The sequence below is a fragment of the Oncorhynchus gorbuscha genome, linkage group LG17 (assembly GCF_021184085.1).
Source record: "Oncorhynchus gorbuscha isolate QuinsamMale2020 ecotype Even-year linkage group LG17, OgorEven_v1.0, whole genome shotgun sequence".
Lineage (NCBI taxonomy): Eukaryota > Metazoa > Chordata > Actinopteri > Salmoniformes > Salmonidae > Oncorhynchus > Oncorhynchus gorbuscha.
The window spans coordinates 48,694,163-48,715,295 of NC_060189.1; the positions used below are offsets into that span (position 1 = coordinate 48,694,163).

General features: G+C 46.1%; 1 protein-coding gene across 3 annotated transcripts in view; it reads left to right on the forward strand.

Moving 5' to 3' along the window:
- Positions 1–321: 321 nt before the first annotated feature.
- LOC124001112 (double C2-like domain-containing protein beta) overlaps positions 322–21,133 on the forward strand; it is a 63,310-nt gene continuing 42,498 nt past the window's right edge. For 2 of the 3 annotated variants that reach the window (XR_006832739.1, XM_046307676.1), the window contains exons 1-3: positions 324–503; positions 11,060–11,513; positions 20,256–20,335. Coding sequence is in view for 2 of the 3 variants with exons in the window: in XM_046307676.1 (XP_046163632.1) it covers positions 11,078–11,513; positions 20,256–20,335 (516 nt within the window). In the remaining variant the exon portion in view is untranslated. Of the gene's footprint in view, positions 504–11,059; positions 11,514–20,255; positions 20,336–21,133 lie in introns of all 3 variants that reach the window. The other variant, XM_046307677.1, reaches the window with a different exon arrangement.

Sequence of the window (21,133 nt, forward strand, 5' to 3'; positions counted from 1 at the left end):
CATATATAAACACCCTTCTAATAATAATGATTATTATATTGAAATGTGTCAGCAAAGGGCAATGAAATTTCAATCCCTCTCCCTCTCCCTCTCCCTCTCCCTCTCCCTCTCCCTCTCCCTCTCCCTCTCTCTCCCTTTGCCCCTCTTTCCCCCCCACTCTCTCTCTCTGTTTAGTTAAATCCCCTCACTGCGGAGCCACTGAGTGACAGTACGATGTCCATGGTGTGCGCGCACAACCAACTGGGAGAGAATTTAACTACAAACGTCACGGCCAAGTGAACGGGAGGGACAGGGGAGGAGAGGGAGATCGCGGGAGAGCGAGAGAGAGAGAGAGAGAGAGAGAGAGAGAGAGAGAGAGAGAGAGAGAGAGAGAGAGAGAGAGAGTGGGGAAGGATATATCGAGTCAAAGCAGCTCTGCTTGCTCCTCAGTGTTGTGAGGGAAGAGACAGAGGACGTGTGAGAAGACAAGATGGAGCGCTGGAACAGATGAAGACTGTCACTGGGTACGTGTCTCTGTGTCTACATCTGTCTGTCTGCCTGCCTGTCTGTCTGTCTCTGACTGTTTGTGTGAATGAATGAATGAGTGTCTGTGTGTGCATGTGTGAGGGAATGAGTGTTTTTCTGTGTGTACATGTGTGAGTGAGTGAATGAGTGTGTCTGTGTGTGCATGTGTGAGTGAGTGAGTGAGTGAGTGAGTGCATCTGTGTGTGCATGTGTGAGTGAATGAGTGTGTCTGTGTGTGCATGTGTGAGTGAATGAGTGAGTGTGCGTGTGAATGCTGAAGAAGCTGTAAGTCAGACAGTTTGAGTCTAGGCGACGTCTGTGCGTAAGTCTGACTTGGTGAGAGCGTGTGTGTGTGTCTGGCGGTCTGTGAAAGAGTAAGTGCGTGTGTATCCTCAAGACGCTGTAAGTCCAGTTTTTTCCCTCTGTGCAGTTCTGACTGAGTCAGAGCGCGTGTGCATAATTCATTTAAGGAAAGACAGAGAGGTGTTGTTGTGGTAAAATGTGGGCTTTTTATTGAACCATTTCTAACATTGATGAACGATTCTGGATTGCATTCTGGCGCTCGCTTCATTTGAGGCAAAAACAAATGTTTTGTCATCTGTCTGTGTGTCTGCTCATTTGTATGTCTCTGCGTGTGCGCCTTGAGTGTGTGTGTGTCTTGAGTATGTGTGTCTTGAGGGTAGGAGGTTGGCGGCCCCTTAATTGGGGAGGACGGACTCGTGGTAATGGCCGGAGCGGAATCCTATTAAATACATCAAACACATGGCTTCCAGGTGTTTGATGCCATCTCATTTGCTCCGTTCCAGACATTATTATGAGCCGTCCTCCCCTCAGCAGCCTCCACTGGTCTTGTGTGTGTGTGTGTGTGTGTGTGTGTGTGTGTGTGTGTGTGTGTGTGTGTGTGTGTGTGTGTGTGTGTGTGTGTGTGTGTGTGTGTGTGTGTGTGCGTGCGTGCGTGCGCGTGCGTGCGCGTGTGTGTGGCAGCGTTTAGACAGGTAGCCCAATCCTGATCAAAAGACCAATTAGTGAAGCAACTCATCTAAATTGGGCTGCCTGTCTAAACGCAGCCTGTGTATTACATTGAGTGTGTACATGTAGGCTAAGTACACAACAACACTTAAAGCAATGTTTTGTACGTATTTCAATAGCCAGTAGTGTGGTCTTTCGGTAATTACAATTTACACTAGGACAGATGTATTAAAGGATAATGAAAGGAGAGGTACTATAATTAAATGCCCTCAATACACAACGGGATGATTGCCATTTCCATTACAGTTTATCATTGATCTTTATTTAGAACACGATTGTTCCTTTTTATAGGTGACAGCCACCGTCTGGCCTGGAGAAGAAGACTTCAAGTACTGTTATGTAAACACAGGGGACAAGGTGGAGAGAGAGATGGAGAGAGAGAAGCGGAAAGAGTGCAAGCGAGACCGCTAAAAGAGATTGAGCTAGAGAGACAAACCTATTTTATTTGTATTCATTTAACCAGGAAGGGATCATTGAGATTTGAAATGTATTTTTTTCATGAGCGCCCTGGCCAAGATAGGCAGCACCAAGACATTACACAATTACAGACAGACAACATTTAAAAAACTACAGGGTAAGGTTGTAAAAAAATGTATTAAATTATAAAACAGCTAATTAAAAACATTGACAGGTCAGGGAATCAGCCTCAAAATCCTTCATCAATGATTTAAAAACACCAATTGGGACAAGTTCTTCCAGTTTAAAAATATTTTGTAAGGCATTCCATGCCAATGGTGCAGAGTACATAAAAGCCCTTTCACCAAAGTCATTTCGGACATTTGGAACAGTTAGCAGGATAAAGTAGAGCGAACGAAGAGAGTACCGACGACATTTCTGAACAATAAAAATGCCCAAATAAAAAGGTAGTAAACCCAAAATGGCTTTGTAAATAAAAGTACAGTGCCTTGCGAAAGTATTCGGTCCCCTTGAACTTTGCGACCTTTTGCCACATTTCAGGCTTCAAACATAAAGATATAAAACTGTATTTTTTTGTGAAGAATCAACAACAAGTGGGACACAATCATGAAGTGGAACGACATTTATTGGATATTTCAAACTTTTTTAACAAATCAAAAACTTAAAAATTGGGCGTGCAAAATTGTTCAGCCCCCTTAAGTTAATACTTTGTAGAACCACCTTTTGCTGCGATTACAGCTGTAAGTCGCTTGGGGTATGTCTCTATCAGTTTTGCACATCGAGAGACTGAAATATTTTCCCATTCATCCTTGCAAAACAGCTTGAGCTCAGTGAGGTTGGATGGAGAGCATTTGTGAACAGCCGTTTTCAGTTCTTCCCACAGATTCTCGATTGGATTCAGGTCTGGACTTTGACTTGGCCATTCTAACACCTGGATATGTTTATTTTTGAACCATTCCATTGTAGATTTTGCTTTATGTTTTGGATCATTGTCTTGTTGGAAGACAAATCTCCGTCCCAGTCTCAGGTCTTTTGCAGACTCCATCAGGTTTTCTTCCAGAATGGTCCTGTATTTGGCTCCATCCATTTCCCATCAATTTTAACCATCTTCCCTGTCCCTGCTGAAGAAAAGCAGGCCCAAACCATGATGCTGCCACCACCATGTTTGACAGTGGGGATGGTGTGTTCAGGGTGATGAGCTGAGTTGCTTTTATGCCAAACATAACGTTTTGCATTGTTGCCAAAAAGTTCAATTTTGGTTTCATCTGACCAGAGCACCTTCTTCCACATGTTTGGTGTGTCTCCCAGATGGCTTGTGGCAAACTTTAAACAACACTTTTTATGGATATCTTTAAGAAATGGCTTTCTTCTTGCCACTCTTCCATAAAGGCCAGATTTGTGCAATATACGACTGATTGTTGTCCTATGGCCAGAGTCTCCCACCTCAGCTGTAGATCTCTGCAGTTCATCCAGAGTGATCATGGGCCTCTTGGCTGCATCTCTGATCAGTCTTCTCCTTGTATGAGCTGAAAGTTTAGAGGGACGGCCAGGTCTTGGTAGATTTGCAGTGGTCTGATACTCCTTCCATTTCAATATTATCGCTTGCACAGTGCTCCTTGGGATGTTTAAAGCTTGGGAAATCTTTTTGTATCCAAATCCGGCTTTAAACTTCTTCACAACAGTATCTCGGACCTGCCTGGTGTGTTCCTTGTTCTTCATGATGCTCTCTGCGCTTTTAACGGACCTCTGAGACTATCACAGTGCAGGTGCATTTATACGGAGACTTGATTACACACAGGTGGACTGTATTTATCATCATTAGTCATTTAGGTCAACATTGGATCATTCAGAGATCCTCACTGAATTCCCATAGAGAGTTTGCTGCACTGAAATTAAAGGGGCTGAATAATTTTGCACGCCCAATTTTTCAGTTTTGTAATGTCGTTCTTCGTTTGTAGAAAGAGAGTCGAACTGAAATGCAGCGTGGTTGTTACTCATGTCTTTAATGAAGAAAGCGATACATGAAATAACTATTACAAAATACAAAACAACAAACGGAACGTGAAATCTAATTACAGCCTATCTGGTGAAACTACACAGAGACAGGAACAATCACCCACGAAATATACAGTGAAACCCAGGCTACCTAAATACGGTTCCCCATCAGAGACAACAAGAATCACCTGACTCTGATTGAGAACCGCCTCAGGCAGCCAAGCCTATACTAGACACACCCCTAACCAACCACAATCCCTACGAAAACCCCTATAAGACAATACAATAACCCCATGTCACACCCTGGCCTGAACAAATAATTAAAGAAAACACAAAATACTAAGACCAAGGCGTGACAGAACCCCCCCCCCCCCTAAGGTGCGGACTCCCGGACGCACCGAAAAACCATAGGGAGGGTCCGGGTGGGCGTCTGTCTATGGTGGCGGTTCCGGCTCGGGACGTGGACCCCACTCCATTAATGTCCTAGTTCCTCCCCTTCGCGTCCTGGGATAATCCACCCTCGCCGCCGACCATGGCCTAATAGTCCTCACCCAGAACCCTACAGAACTGAGGAGCAGCTCGTGACTGAGGGGCATCTCGGGACTGAGGGACAGCTCGGGACTGAGGGACAGCTCGGGACTGAGGGGCAGCTCGGGACTGAGGGGCAGCTCGGGACTGAGAGAAAGCCCAGTACTGAGAGGAAGCCCAGTACTGAGAGGAAGCTCAGGCAGGTAGTAGGCTCCGGTAGATCCTGGCTGGCTGGCGGATCTGGAAGATTCTGGTTGACTAGCAGATCTGGAAGAGACTGGTTGACTGGCAGATCTGGAAGAGACTGGTTGATTGGCAGATCTGGAAGAGACTGGTTGACTGACGGATCTAGCTGCTCTATGCAGACTGACAGCTCCTTGCAGACTGACAGCTCCTTGCAGACTGGCAGCTCTTTGCAGACTGACAGCTCTTTGCAGACTGACAGCTCTGGCTGCTCCATGCAGGCTGACAGCTCCTTGCAGACTGGCAGCTCTTTGCAGACTGACAGCTCTTTGCAGACTGACAGCTCTGGCTGCTTCATACAGACTGACAGCTCTGGCTGGTTTATGCAGACTGACAGCTCTGACTGCTCCATGCAGGCTGACAGCACCCTGCAGACTGGCAGCTCCTTGCAGACTGACAGCTCCTTGCAGACTGACAGCTCCTTGCAGACTGGCAGCTCTGGCTGAGTCATGCAGACTGACAGCTCTGACTGCTCCATGCAGGCTGACAGCACCCTGCAGACTGGCAGCTCTTTGCAGACTGACAGCTCTGGCTGCTTCATGCAGAGTGACAGCACCTTGCAGTCTGACAGCTCCCTGCAGACTGGCAGCTCAGGCTGCTCCGAACAGGCAGGAGGCTCCGGCAGCGCTGTAGAGGAGGAAGGCTCTGATAGCGCTGAACAGGCGGGAGACTCCGACAGCGCAGGAGGGAAGGAAGGCTCTGGCTGTGCTGAACAGACGAGGCGCACTTGACGGCCTGGTGCGTGGTGCTGGAACTGGTGCTACAGGATAGAGGACACGCGCAGGAAGCCTGGTGCGGGGTGCTGCTACCGGAGGACTGGTGTGTGAAGGTGGCACAGGATGGACTGGACCGTGAAGGTGTACTGGAGAGCCTGAGAGTAGGACTGGCACAGGACATGCAAGGCTAGGTAGGTACACAGGAGGCCTGGTGCGTGAGGTTGGTACATTTTTCACCAGCCGACTAACACGCACCTCAGGACGAGTATGGAGCGCTGACCCAGGTGCCATTAAATCCCCGACACGCTCCGTCGGACGAATATCGTACCTATAGCACCATGCTAGCAACTCCCTCATTACTCTCTCCTCCACTTTCCCCATTAACTCCTTCACAGTCTCTGCTTCGCTCACCTCTAACACCGGCTCTGGTTCTGGTCTCCTCCTATGCTCCTCACGATAAACAAGGAGAGTTGGCTCTGGATAGACCGGACCGTGCAGGCGCACTGGAGCTCTTGAGCACCGAGCCTGCCCAACCTTACCTGGCTCGATGCCCATTCTAACCCGGCCAATACGAAGGGCTGGTATGTGCCGCACCGGGCTATGCACCCCACTGGAAACACTGTGCGCTCTATAGCATAACACAGTGCCTGCCCGGTCTCTCTAGCCCCCCGGTAAGCACAGGGAGTTTGTGCAGGTCTCCTACCTGGCATAGCCATACTCTCTTTAAGCCCCCACCCAATATTTTTTTTGGGCTGCTTTTCGGGCTTCCTTGCCAACCGTGTTCCCTCGTATCGTCGGCTCCTATCTCTGGCTGCCTCTGCTCTCCTTAGTGCCTCCACCTTTTCCCATGGGAGGCGATCTCTTCCGGCCAGTATCTCCTCCTAAGTGTAACAACCTTTACCATCCAACACGTCTTCCCATGTCCATTCTCCGAATAATTCATCCTCCTTTTGCTGCTCCAGCTGTCGCTGCCTGTTTCCACGCCACTCGGTCTGTGTGTGGTGGGTGATTCTGTAACGTCGTTCTTCGTTTGTAGAAAGAGAGTCGGACCGAAATGCAGCGTGGTGGTTACTCATGTCTTTAATGAAGAAAGCGATACATGAAATAACTATTACAAAATACAAAACAACAAACGGAATGTGAAATCTAATTACAGCCTATCTGGTGAAACTACACAGAGACAGGAACAATCACCCACGAAATACACAGTGAAACCCAGGCTACCTAAATACGGTTCCCCATCAGAGACAACAAGAATCACCTGACTCTGATTGAGAACCGCCTCAGGCAGCCAAGCCTATACTAGACACACCCCTAATCAACCACAATCCCAATGCCTACAAAAACCCCAATAAGACAATACAATAACCCCATGTCACACCCTGGCCTGAACAAATAATTAAAGAAAACACAAAATACTAAGACCAAGGCGTGACAAGTTTTTGATTTGTTAAAGTTTGAAATATCCAATAAATGTCGTTCAACTTCATGATTGTGTCCCACTTGTTGTTGATTCTTCACAAAAAAATACAGTTTTATATCTTTATGTTTGAAGCCTGAAATGTGGCAAAAGGTCGCAAAGTTCAAGGGGGCCGAATACTTTCGCAAGGCACTGTATACCAGTGCCTGAGCCTATGAGTGACTAGAGAAGGCCAGCCAACCCTGGTATACAAAGTGCAGTGGTGCGTATGGGTTTTGCAGTTTAAAATACATCTCAAAGTGCCATGGTAAAGGGTGTCAATTGAACTCAAACACTGAGCGGAAACATTCATATATAAAATATCCCCATAGTCTAGTAAAGGCATAAATGTAGCTGGTACTAGCCTCCTTCTGGCTTCAAAAGAAAAACCGCCCTTATTCCTAAAATAAAATCCCAACTTCAGCTTACATTTTTTTGTAAATTGTTGAATATGCAATTTCAAAGAGAGGCCGTCATCAGTTAAAATTCCAAGATATATACATGAGGTTACAGTCTCAATCGCATATCCCTGACAGGTAGCAATAGGTGAAAGGTTTAGAGGTCTATTTCTTGCTTTAGAAAACACCATTAGTTTAGTTTTGTCAGAATTGAGGATAAGCATCAATTGACACAAGGTATGTTGAACAGTATAAAAAGCAGTTTTCAAGTTCTGGAAAGCTTTTGTGAGAGACAAGGCACACCAACAGTATCATAGCAGTATCATCAGCATAACATAACAGTATCATCAGCATAAAAGTAAAGTTGTGCATTTTACACATTTTTGTCTAAATGATTTGTATAAATAGTGAATAAGAGGGGACCAAGTACAGAGCCCTGGGGCACACCATTACAAACAGACATTTTAACAGACATGAGCCCATCAAATTGAGTGCAAATTGTTATATCAGACAGATAGTTAGCAAACCATGCAACTGCATGCTCCGAAAGACCTACGCTCGACAATCTCTGCCTCAGTATAGCATGATCAACTGTATCAAAAGCCTTAGAAAGATCAATAAAAGTGAGACACGATGCAGTTTTTTTGTTAAGGGCTTCAGTGATATCATTTAAAACCTTCATGGCTGCTGTAATTGTGCTATGCTTCTTCCTGAAGCCCGATTGCTACATTGATCAAATAGAGTTAGTATATAATAACTCTTTTAGCTGTTCACTCACAAGGGTTTTAAGTATTTTCACCAGGGATGACAGCTTTGAGATTTATAATTATTTAAAAGAGTTGAATGTCCCCCTTTTAAAAGTGGTAGGACAAATTCTGATTTCCAGATCTTTGGAAATTCATTATATTCCAGGGTTAGATTGAACAGATATGTAAGTGGTTCAGCTATGAAATCAGCTGCCAGTTTTAAAAAGCAGGGATCAAGAAGATCAGGACCTGCAGGCTTTCTCTGATCTAAGGATTTCAGGGCTTTATGTACCACCTGCACTGAGAATGGCAAAAAGCTAACAGTTTGACCAGCTCTCACTGGTTCATCCACACAGGGTTGTACAGAGACAGAGGGCACTGAATCAAACAGCCTACCAGATGATACAAAGTGCTCATTGAAACAATACAGCATTTCAGTTTTGTCATATACAGCAACAGAGTCCTTCAATACACATGATGGTAATTCATTAGCATTACTGTTACCAGACATAGATTTATTAGCCTTCCAAAAACCTTTTTAGGGTCATTCAGGTCATCAGTGGTAACATACATAAAACATTTGGACGTGGCCTTCCTGAGAAGAAAAGAACAGTTTCATAACTGTCTAAAAAGAAGCCAATCAGCATTAGAACATGATTTCCGTGTTTAAGCCCAGTAGATTACATTCATGAATAATACAAAACAGCTCAGAAGAAAACCATGGATTATCCTGCCCTTTAACTCTGAACCTATGGAATGGGGCACGTTTGTTTAGTATTTGGAAAAAACCATCATGAAAGAATTTCCTGGGGCAAGTTCAATCTTTCTCCAGGCAAAAACAAATAATGAAATAAAGCCTGCTCATTAAAACTATTAACATTTCTCTTACGAATAAAGCGTGGGTTTGTCTTAGGAACCTTAGTGTTTCTAACAGCAACAATGGTTCACAATGGTAACTTAAATCATTACAACAAAAAAACACCAACCGCAGAATATTTATGTGGAACATTTGTCAATATCAAATCAAACCGGGTAGATTTCTCTGGACATTTTAGATTTTGGCGAGTGGGTGAGTTAATCAACTGGGTAAGATTCATAGATTTACAAAACATTTTAAAATCATCAAGACACTGGCTTTAACCAACACCAGTTGAGATCACCAATCAAAATCATTTCACTGTAAAGAAGTTTAGACATAAGGTGAATCAGAGAAGAAAATGCATCACCGAGAGCAGAGGGGAGGTCTATAACAGCCAATCACAGTTATAGAGAAACCTCAAGATTCAAAGCAAGAAATTCCAACTGTTCACAAATAGTTTCAGACTTTAACACAGTTACAAGGAATTTAGTATTTAGATATATAGCCACACCCTCACCTTTCTTAACTCGATCAGTGCGATACACATTGTAACCATTTATACAAATATCATTATCAAGAACAGACTTGCTGAGCCAGGTTTCCGAAAACACATTTACATCAGCATCTGTTGATATAGCCCAAATTCTAACGCCAGGCTGCGTACATTTAAATTAAAAATAATCGACTTAAAATCCAAGGGGGGTTGAAGACATTGCACATCAGGGCCAGGGTTAGGTTGCACGTTACCTGATGTCAAACCAATAAGAATAACTAGGCACCTCTGTTTAATAGCCTTACACGGCGTCCCTTTTTTTAAGAGACCTACTGCAAGCGAATTCGACAAGTGAGATTCCAGACAATACAAAACAGTCATTTAAAACCATTAGACTTTGTTAGTGACACAAGTTCGCACTGTTCACATCATGCCACAAATGCATCGGCACTTGGACGAGTGGACCGAGTGAAAAAGAGCGAGTTCCCGCAGACAATATGTCTAATGTACGGGAGAGCACATTGTCAGATGTACTCACCCATCGACAATGTTCGTTTTCTCCAGAGTTCAAATCAAATCAAATCAAATCAAATTTATTTATATAGCCCTTCGTACATCAGCTGATATCTCAAAGTGCTGTACAGAAACCCAGCCTAAAACCCCAAACAGCAAACAATGCAGGTGTAAAAGCACGGAGTTCAGTAAAGTCAGTGCTTAAAGAAATACCACGAAAATTGACATTTTCTCCGCGAGATGTAAGAAATAGAGGCCAAGGAAAGGTAAGGGGAGAGAGGGACTGCGTGTATGTGTGAGTCTGTGTGAGTTGATTGAGAGAGGGGGTCGATTGAGAGAACGGGTTGGGGATTGTTGAGCTGCCTCCGACAGCCAGGAGGAGAGTGAAGAGGAGCAGCGTGGACAGCGTGGACGAGACACTCCGTGGAGGGAAAGCTGAGGATAGAACCCAGGCTAGTCAGAGATAAGGTTACTTTGGTAAACTTCAAGTAAACAAGTGCAAATAGCGAGAAAATAAATGATGTATCCGGGTTGTGGGAGACACGCGATCTTTACACCAGCAAAACAAAATAGTTTGCACTACACAACAAGGATATTGTGGATTAGGTTATTAGTAGGTTCAAATCTACTAGTCACAGACAAACGACTTCACATGCTGCCATCTTGGATCGAGAAGGCATGTATATCCTTACTGAGAAAGAGATGTAGAGAGAAAGCGATAGGAAGATGAGGGAGAGCGATGTAGAGAGAGATGCAGGGATGAACTTGTACAGTAGAGGTATGAATAACAGTAAATGGAGAGAGTAGAATGATACACTGTCAAACATGAATATGTATTCGGAGATCTGACATAGTAGCTCAATATTTTGACCTGAAAGACTATTGAGACATTGGGAGTAGCTTACATCAACTCAGGTACTTGAAGAAGAGCATTATGAACAGTGGGAGAGTGGGGGAGAGAGAGGGTCAGCAAAAAAAAACAGGAAGTGAGATATACTCGATAAAGTGAGTGATACTATCGCTCTGTCTCCCACCCTTCTTTTCCTCCCCTCTCATTCATTTTGCCCTCTCTATTTCTCCCTCTTCATCTCATGTCCATCCCCACCCCCCACAACACACACACACACCTAACTACCCACACACACACGCCTACCCACAGTCCAATCCGGCGGTCCACATGAGCGTATCGAAACCTCCTCCGCCCCACTCCCACTTCGCCCCCCCACCCAACTCTTCCACCTCCTCCCATCTCTCCATCCCTCCCTCCTCCTCCACCCCATCCTCCCCCGCACCTTCTCGTGCTACCTCCTCTGCTCCCAGATCTCTCCCTCCGCCCTCTCCCGTCAAGATCTCCATGCAGGAGCACTTTGCCATCAACGTGTGCCCGGGGCCCATAATGCCTATCCCGCAGATCTCCGACTTCTTCCCGCGCTTCCACGACTTTCCCATGACCCCTCCCCCGCCCCGGGAGAAGAAGATCCTGAAGGAACCAGATTTCGGATTGAGCAATGGAGGGGAGACGGACGGAGAGAATAAGGAGAAGGAGAGGAAACCCATCGAAGAGGACCGGGGGGAAAGGCAAGAAGGGGTGGATTCGGACGACGATGATGAAAGTGAGTGGGTCGGGAGGGGGGTGTGGGTTTGGTGGGGTTCAGGGGTTAGGGAAAGGAAGGCCTTGGGTCAAGTATGGTGTGTGTGTGTGTGTGTGTGTGTGTGTGTGTGTGTGTGTGTGTGTGTGTGTGTGTGTGTGTGTGTGTGTGTGTGTGTGTGTGTGTGTGTGTGTGTGTGTGTGTGTGTGTGTGTGTGTGTGTGTGTGTGTGTGTGTGTGTGTGTGTGTGTGTGTGTATCTATTTTGAAACATTCTAGCGCCAACGCAAACATTGTCAATAAGATGCCATATCCTCAATTCATCTCAATGTTTACAATAATTAAGAACATCGCTTGGTAACACGTCATTAGACAGGGTTTTAAAGAAAGAGAAGTGGGCCAAATGTTCCTTCTCACATCTCCAACAACATCCAATTAATATCGCATAGATCCCATGTTTTGTTCCAAGTATATTTCAAAGGAATGAGCAATACACAAGCACAAATTAAGTGTTTCATGGATATATGAGGACGCGGAACAGAAAGGATTAGAAATTGAGAAATCTCATTTGACAATCTCATTATTTTTTCGAAAACGTTCCACACAACGCATTCACAACACATCACAACCATTGCACATTTCCTCCTGGGTGTATTTTAGCCACATCGGTTGTGCAAACGTTGGTTTTGTGCATACACTCATTAAACATATACAGGGCCTTCAGAAAGTAGTCATACCCCTTGATTTATTCCACATTTTGTTGTGTAACAGAAGAAAGGATTCAAAATGGATGAACTAAAAAACAAATCTCACCCATATTCACACATTACCACATAATGACAAAGTAAAAATGTTACATTTTTGCAAATGTATTGAAAATGAAATACAGAAATATCAAATGTACATAGGTATTCACACCCCTGAGTCAATACATTGTAGAAGCATCTTCGGCAGCTATTACAGCTGTGTCTTTCTGGGTAAGTCTCTAAGAGCTTTGCACGCAATATTTGTACATTGTTCTTTGAATTCTTGAAGCTCTGTCAAGTTGGTTGTTGAAAATGGCTAGACAGCCATTTTCAAGTCTTGCCATAGACTTTCAAGGCGAATGAAGTCAAACTGTCATTCGGCCACTCAGGAACATTCAATGTCGTCTTGGTAAGCAACCCTAGTGTCATGTTTTGTCATTGATTATCATGTCTTGTCCCTGTGCTTCCCCTTCTATTCGTTTCCCTCTGCTGGTCTTATTAGGTTCTTTCCCTCTTTCTATCCCTCTCTCTCCCCCTTCCTCTCTCACTCTCCCGCTCTCTCTTCTCTCTATCGTTCCGTTCCTGCTCCCAGCTGTTCCTATTCCCCTAATCAATCATTTAGTCTTCCCACACCTGTTCCCGATCCTTTTCCCTGATTAGAGTCCCTATTTCTCTCCTTGTTTTCCGTTTCTGCCCTGTCGGTTCCTTGTCTAGAATTCACCGTGCTGTGTTTGTGTATCGCCCTGTCGTGTCGTGTTTCCCTCAGATGCTGCGTGGTGAGCAGGTGTCTGAGTCTGTTTGGTTCAAGTGCCTTCCCGAGGCAACCTGCTGTTCACCTGCTGTTCAAGATCGAGTCTCCAGTTTGTCCTCGTCATTTCGAGTGAAAGTTGTGTTTTTTGATTGTATTTACTTTACTGGATTAAAGACTCTGTTTTCGCCAAGTCGCTTTTGGGTCCTCTTTCACCTGCATGACAGAAGGAACCGACCAAGGAATGGACCCAGCGACTTCAGACGCTCGTAACACTGCCGTCGAGATCCAAGGAGCCATGCTCGGCAGACACGAGCAGGAATTGTCTGCTGCTCGCCATGCCGTGGAGAACCTGGCCGCTCAGGTTTCCGACCTCTCTGGACAGTTCCAGAGTCTTCGTCTCGTGCCACCTGTTACTTCCTGGCCTGCCGAGCCTCCAGAACCTAGGGTTAATAACCCACCTTGCTACTCCGGGCAGCCCACTGAGTGCCGCTCCTTTCTCACGCAGTGTGAGATTGTGTTCTCTCTCCAACCCAACACATACTCTAGAGAGAGAGCTCGGGTTGCTTACGTCATTTCACTCCTTACTGGCCGGGCTCGAGAATGGGGCACAGCTATCTGGGAGGCAAGGGCTGATTGCTCTAACAAGTACCAGAACTTTAAAGAGGAGATGATTCGGGTTTTTGACCGTTCAGTTTTTGGTAGGGAGGCTTCTAGGGCCCTGGCTTCCCTATGCCAAGGTGATCGATCCATAACGGATTATTCTATTGAGTTTCGCACTCTTGCTGCCTCTAGTGAGTGGAACGAGCCGGCGCTGCTCGCTCGTTTTCTGGAGGGACTCCACGCAGTGGTTAAGGATGAGATTCTCTCCCGGGAGGTTCCTTCAGATGTGGACTCTTTGATTGCTCTCGCCATCCGCATAGAACGACGGGTAGATCTTCGTCACCGGGCTCGTGGAAGAGAGCTCGCATCAACGGTGTTTCCCTGCTCCGCATCGCAACCATCTCCCTCCTCTGGCTCAGAGACTGAGCCCATGCAGCTGGGAGGGATTCGCATCTCGACTAAGGAGAGGGAACGGAGGATCACCAACCGCCTGTGCCTCTATTGCGGAGTTGCTGGACATTTTGTTAATTCATGTCCAGTAAAAGCCAGAGCTCATCAGTAAGCGGAGGGCTACAGGTGAGCGCAACTACTCAAGTCTCTCCATCAAAATCCTGTACTACTTTGTCGGTCCATCTACGCTGGACCGGTTCGGGTGCTACATGTAGTGCCTTGATAGACTCTGGGGCTGAGGGTTGTTTCATGGACGAAGCATGGGTTCGGAAACATGACATTCCTTTCAGAGAGTTAGAGAAGCCTACGCCCATGTTCGCCTTAGATGGTAGTCATCTTCCCAGTATCAGATTTGAGACACTACCTTTAACCCTCACAGTATCTGGTAACCACAGTGAGACTATTTCTTTTTTGATTTTTCGTTCACCGTTTACACCTGTTGTTTTGGGTCATCCCTGGCTAGTATGTCATAATCCTTCTATTAATTGGTCTAGTAATTCTATCCTATCCTGGAACGTTTCTTGTCATGTGAAGTGTTTAATGTCTGCCATCCCTCCCGTTTCTTCTGTCCCTACTTCTCAGGAGGAACCTGGCGATTTGACAGGAGTGCCGGAGGAATATCATGATCTGCGCACGGTCTTCAGTCGGTCCCGAGCCAACTCCCTTCCTCCTCACCTGTCGTATGATTGTAGTATTGATCTCCTTCCGGGGACCACTCCTCCTCGGGGTAGACTATACTCTCTGTCGGCTCCCGAACGTAAGGCTCTCGAGGATTATTTGTCTGTGTCTCTTGACGCCGGTACCATAGTGCCTTCTTCCTCTCCGGCCGGGGCGGGGTTCTTTTTTGTTAAGAAGAAGGACGGTACTCTGCGCCCCTGCGTGGATTATCGAGGGCTGAATGACATAACGGTTAAGAATCGTTATCCGCTTCCCCTTATGTCATCAGCCTTCGAGATTCTGCAGGGAGCCAGGTGCTTTACTAAGTTGGACCTTCGTAACGCTTACCATCTCGTGCGCATCAGAGAGGGGGACGAGTGGAAAACGGCGTTTAACACTCCGTTAGGGCATTTTGAGTACCGGGTTCTGCCGTTTGGTCTCGCCAATGCGCCAGCTGTTTTTCAGGCATTAGTTAATGATGTTCTGAGAGACATGCTGAACATCTTTGTTTTTGTCTATCTTGACGATATCCTGATTTTTTCACCGTCACTCGAGATTCATGTTCAGCACGTTCGACGTGTTCTACAGCGCCTTTTAGAGAATTGTCTCTACGTAAAGGCTGAGAAGTGCTCTTTTCATGTCTCCTCCGTTACTTTTCTCGGTTCCGTTATTTCCGCTGAAGGCATTCAGATGGATTCCGCTAAGGTCCAAGCTGTCAGTGATTGGCCCGTTCCAAGGTCACGTGTCGAGTTGCAGCGCTTTTTAGGTTTCGCTAATTTCTATCGGCGTTTCATTCGTAATTTCGGTCAAGTTGCTGCCCCTCTCACAGCTCTTACTTCTGTCAAGACGTGTTTTAAGTGGTCCGGTTCCGCCCAGGGAGCTTTTGATCTTCTAAAAGAACGTTTTACGTCCGCTCCTATCCTCGTTACTCCTGACGTCACTAGACAATTCATTGTCGAGGTTGACGCTTCAGAGGTAGGCGTGGGAGCCATTCTATCCCAGCGCTTCCAGTCTGACGATAAGGTTCATCCTTGCGCTTATTTTTCTCATCGCCTGTCGCCATCTGAGCGCAACTATGATGTGGGTAACCGTGAACTGCTCGCCATCCGCTTAGCCCTAGGCGAATGGCGACAGTGGTTGGAGGGGGCGACCGTTCCTTTTGTCGTTTGGACAGACCATAAGAACCTTGAGTACATCCGTTCTGCCAAACGACTTAATGCCCGTCAAGCTCGTTGGGCGTTGTTTTTCGCTCGTTTCGAGTTTGTGATTTCTTACCGTCCGGGTAGCAAGAACACCAAGCCTGATGCCTTATCCCGTCTGTTTAGTTCTTCTGTGGCTTCTACTGATCCCGAGGGGATTCTTCCTTATGGGCGTGTTGTCGGGTTAACAGTCTGGGGAATTGAAAGACAGGTTAAGCAAGCACTCACGCACACTGCGTCGCCGCGCTTGTCCTAGTAACCTCCTTTTCGTTCCTGTTTCCACTCGTCTGGCTGTTCTTCAGTGGGCTCACTCTGCCAAGTTAGCTGGTCATCCCGGTGTTCGAGGCACTCTTGCGTCTATTCGCCAGCGCTTTTGGTGGCCGACTCAGGAGCGTGACACGCGCCGTTTCGTGGCTGCTTGTTCGGACTGCGCGCAGACTAAGTCGGGTAACTCTCCTCCTGCCGGTCGTCTCAGACCGCTCCCCATTCCTTCTCGACCATGGTCTCACATCGACCTAGACTTCATTACCGGTCTGCCTTTGTCTGCGGGGAAGACTGTGATTCTTACGGTTGTCGATAGGTTCTCTAAGGCGGCACATTTCATTCCCCTCGCTAAACTTCCTTCCGCTAAGGAGACGGCACAAATCATTATCGAGAATGTGTTCAGAATTCATGGCCTCCCGTTAGACGCCGTTTCAGACAGAGGCCCGCAATTCACGTCACAGTTTTGGAGGGAGTTCTGTCGTTTGATTGGTGCGTCCGTCAGTCTCTCTTCCGGGTTTCATCCCCAGTCTAACGGTCAAGCAGAGAGGGCCAATCAGACGATTGGTCGCATACTACGCAGCCTTTCTTTCAGAAACCCTGCGTCTTGGGCAGAACAGCTCCCCTGGGCAGAATACGCTCACAATTCGCTTCCTTCGTCTGCTACCGGGTTATCTCCGTTTCAGAGTAGTCTGGGTTACCAGCCTCCTCTGTTCTCATCCCAGCTTGCCGAGTCCAGCGTTCCCTCCGCTCAAGCGTTTGTCCAACGTTGTGAGCGCACCTGGAGGAGGGTGAGGTCTGCACTTTGCCGTTACAGGGCACAGACTGTGAGAGCCGCCAATAAACGCAGGATTAAGAGTCCAAGGTATTGTTGCGGCCAGAGAGTGTGGCTTTCCACTCGCAACCTTCCTCTTACGACAGCTTCTCGTAAGTTGACTCCGCGGTTCATTGGTCCGTTCCGTGTCTCCCAGGTCGTCAATCCTGTCGCTGTGCGACTGCTTCTTCCGCGACATCTTCGTCGCGTCCATCCTGTCTTCCATGTCTCCTGTGTCAAGCCCTTTCTTCGCACCCCCGTTCGTCTTCCCTCCCCCCTCCCGTCCTTGTCGAGAGCGCACCTATTTACAAGGTACATAAGATCATGGACATGCGTTCTCGGGACGGGGTCACCAATACTTAGTGGATTGGGAGGGTTACGGTCCTGAGGAGAGGAGTTGGGTTCCGTCTCGGGACGTGCTGGACCGTTCACTCATTGATGATTTCCTCCGTTGCCGCCAGGATTCCTCCTCGAGTGCGCCAGGAGGCGCTCGGTGAGTGGGGGGGTACTGTCATGTTTTGTCATTGATTATCATGTCTTGTCCCTGTGCTTCCCCTTCTATTCGTTTCCCTCTGCTGGTCTTATTAGGTTCTTTCCCTCTTTCTATCCCTCTCTCTCCCCCTTCCTCTCTCACTCTCCCGCTCTCTCTTCTCTCTATCGTTCCGTTCCTGCTCCCAGCTGTTCCTATTCCCCTAATCAATCATTTAGTCTTCCCACACCTGTTCCCGATCCTTTTCCCTGATTAGAGTCCCTATTTCTCTCCTTGTTTTCCGTTTCTGCCCTGTCGGTTCCTTGTCTAGAATTCACCGTGCTGTGTTTGTGTATCGCCCTGTCGTGTCGTGTTTCCCTCAGATGCTGCGTGGTGAGCAGGTGTCTGAGTCTGTTTGGTTCAAGTGCCTTCCCGAGGCAACCTGCTGTTCACCTGCTGTTCAAGATCGAGTCTCCAGTTTGTCCTCGTCATTTCGAGTGAAAGTTGTGTTTTTTTGATTGTATTTACTTTACTGGATTAAAGACTCTGTTTTCGCCAAGTCGCTTTTGGGTCCTCTTTCACCTGCATGACACCTAAGGGTATATTTGGCCTTGTGTTTTAGGTTATTGTCCTGCTTGAAGGTTAATTAATCTCCCAGTGTTTGGTGGAAAGCAGAATAATCAAGGTTTTCCTCTAGGATTTTGCCTGTGCTTTGCTCCATTCCGTTTCTTTTTAATACTGAAAAACTCCCTATTCTTTAACAATTACAAGAATACCCATAACATGATTCAGCTACCACTATGCTTGAAAATATGGAGAGTGGTACTCTATCTTTGTAATGACTGGGTGCATTGATACACCATTCAAAGTGTAATTAATAACTTATTATGTGACTTTTGAAGCACATTTTTACTCCTGAACTTATTTAGGCTTGACATAACAAAGGGGATGAATACTTTTTGACTCAAGACATTTCAGCTTTTCATTTTTCATTAGTTTGTCAAAATTTCTAAAATACATAATTCCACTTTGATATTATGGGATATTGTGTGTAGGCCAGTGACACAAATCTCAATTTAATACATGTCAAATGAAGGCTATAACACAACAAAATGCGGAAAAAGTCAAGGGGTGTGAATACATTCTGAAGGCACTGTGTGTTTTATTACAACGATTTTGACAATCGTGTACATCGATTGGTCAAAGTATGTGAGGCTCTAGTCAGTGTGGCTTGTGTTTCGTTTGCTTGTCTTTCTGAATGCCCTTATGGTCTGAACTGTGGGTGTTAAAATGTCAGGCGAGTTCATTAACGATGTTCCAGTTGTGAAGTCATGTAGTCATGCATGTCTGTTTCTCTGTTTGTCTCTGTGTGTGTTTGTGTTGTGTTTGACTTTGTCTCTATGAGTGTGTATGGGTATGTTTATCACAGTGTGCACAGGTGTCAAATTTTGTGTGTTCGTGCATGTCTACGCACATGAACTCGATGGGGTCCGTGCGGTGATTTATGTAAATTCATGTGTATCCTAGTTAATCATCGGAAAACAAACACAGGCCTCAATATTCTTGCGGTTTAATCCCGACTCTCGAAGTCGCCATTTGTTTGTGTCAAAACCACTTTCTGGGTACATTTCTCAGTGTTAGCTGGCACTGCATGTATTTAAGCGGAGTGATTGTGAGTCAAACATCTTCTCCACCGTCATTGTCTCGCGCGTTCGTTGTCGCTCGCTCCGAGTTTCTCCGACAGAGGGGCTCACACACACACACACACACACACACACACACACACACACACACACACACACACACACACACACACACACACACACACACACACACACACACACACACACACACACACACACACACACACACACACACACACACACACACACACACACCGTGTGATTTATTTTGCTTCCTCAGAGAAATGTTATTCGGTCCTCAAGCCTCTTTTTTTCTTTCCACTCACAGCGAGTATTACAAACAAGGTGTGTTTTTTTAGTGTCAGGAAAAGTGTCAGGAAAATAAGCATTGGTGTATCCAGATTCCAGAATTGTGCCTGAGGCTGGAGTTACAGGTTTCTCTGTTTGGGGAGGTGGGGGGGGGGGGGTGGCATGCATCTGTATGGCCATCTGTGAATGCATATATGTTTATGTGCATGCATATGTAATAATAATAATAATAATATATGCCATTTAGCAGACGCTTTTATCCAAAGCGACTTACAGTCATGTGTGCATACATTCTACGTATGGGTGGTCCCGGGGATCGAACCCACTACCCTGGCGTTACAAGCGCCATGCTCTACCAACTGAGCTACAGAAGGACCATATATGTGTTTATGTGCATTCATCTGTAGCCTAGCGGTTAGAGCGTTGGACTAGTAACCAGAAGGTTGCAAGTTAAAACCCCCGAGCTGACAAGGTACAAATCTGTCGTTCTGCCCCTGAACAGGCAGTAAACCCACTGTTCCTAGGCTGTCATTGAAAATAAGAATTTGTTCTTAACTGACTTGCCTGGTTAAATAAAGCTAAAATAAATCAAATAAATAAAATGGCCATCTGTGCATTTATATGTGTTTATGTGCATTCATCTGTATGGCCATCTGTGCATGCATATGTGTTTATGTGCATTCATCTGTATGGCCATATGTGCATGCATATGTGTTTATGTGCATGCATCTGTATGGCCATATGTGCATGCATATGTGTTTATGTGCATTCAGTTCATTTATACACACTTTTCTTTAGGCTGTATTCACAGCCAGGGCCAAACCAACGGCCAATAATGGATTGTCTGTATCGATTGTTTTGTTTTACAGCTTATCTGGGCACCCTGGAGTTCACCCTGCTCTTCGATCACGAGAACAACTGTCTACACTGTACAATCCACAAGGCCAAGGTAAGAAACTCAACTGTTCTAATCTCCGTCAGGGGCTAGGCTTGAAAACAAGACTCCACTTACACCCCAAGCCTAAGCTAAGCCACGTCCCCTCCACACAACGCGTCAAGACTCAAAGGGAAATTAGCTTAAGCGCTATCCAATCCACTGCAAGCCTCAGGTTAGCGTTGCAGCTTCAAACGTTACTCTAGATGTCTTTTCCCTCGGAGACAGGCTTAGCTCTGACCCAGCACATCAAGCCATGAAGCCGTGAAGACAATGGTGCTTGCCTAGAAAACCCGTAAACTCTATTCGGTGAGAGATAACCGAGATTTATCTCTTAACAATGAGGCAGAGTTGAGTATTGATGTGATCCGGGCTAGAAAGATACATTTCGCATTCAGCCCACACCAGGCAAACATTCAATATATACTCCTCATGGGTATTATGGTAGACCCATTCAATAGTATAACCTGACTAAAAGTGCGTCCCAAATGTTACCCCATTCGCTATAAAGTGCGCTACTTCTGACAAGCGCTATATGAGTCCCTGTCAAAAGTTGTGCATTACATAGCGAATACGGTGCGATTTGGGATCCAGCCGTAATTCTGTGCTTTCCTACTACTGTAATTCCAGGGAGTTGCTATCATTTGTCCTTTGCTTATACCTATGCTTATACCCAGATAAGCACCCCAACCCAATGGAAAGCGTTGGTAGTGCTGGCACACCTACATACAAGCAGACTAGCTTGAGAAATGATGGACGTAGATTGAAAACGAGTTGAGTAGAATGGCATGAGACAAAATAGACAAAACAAGA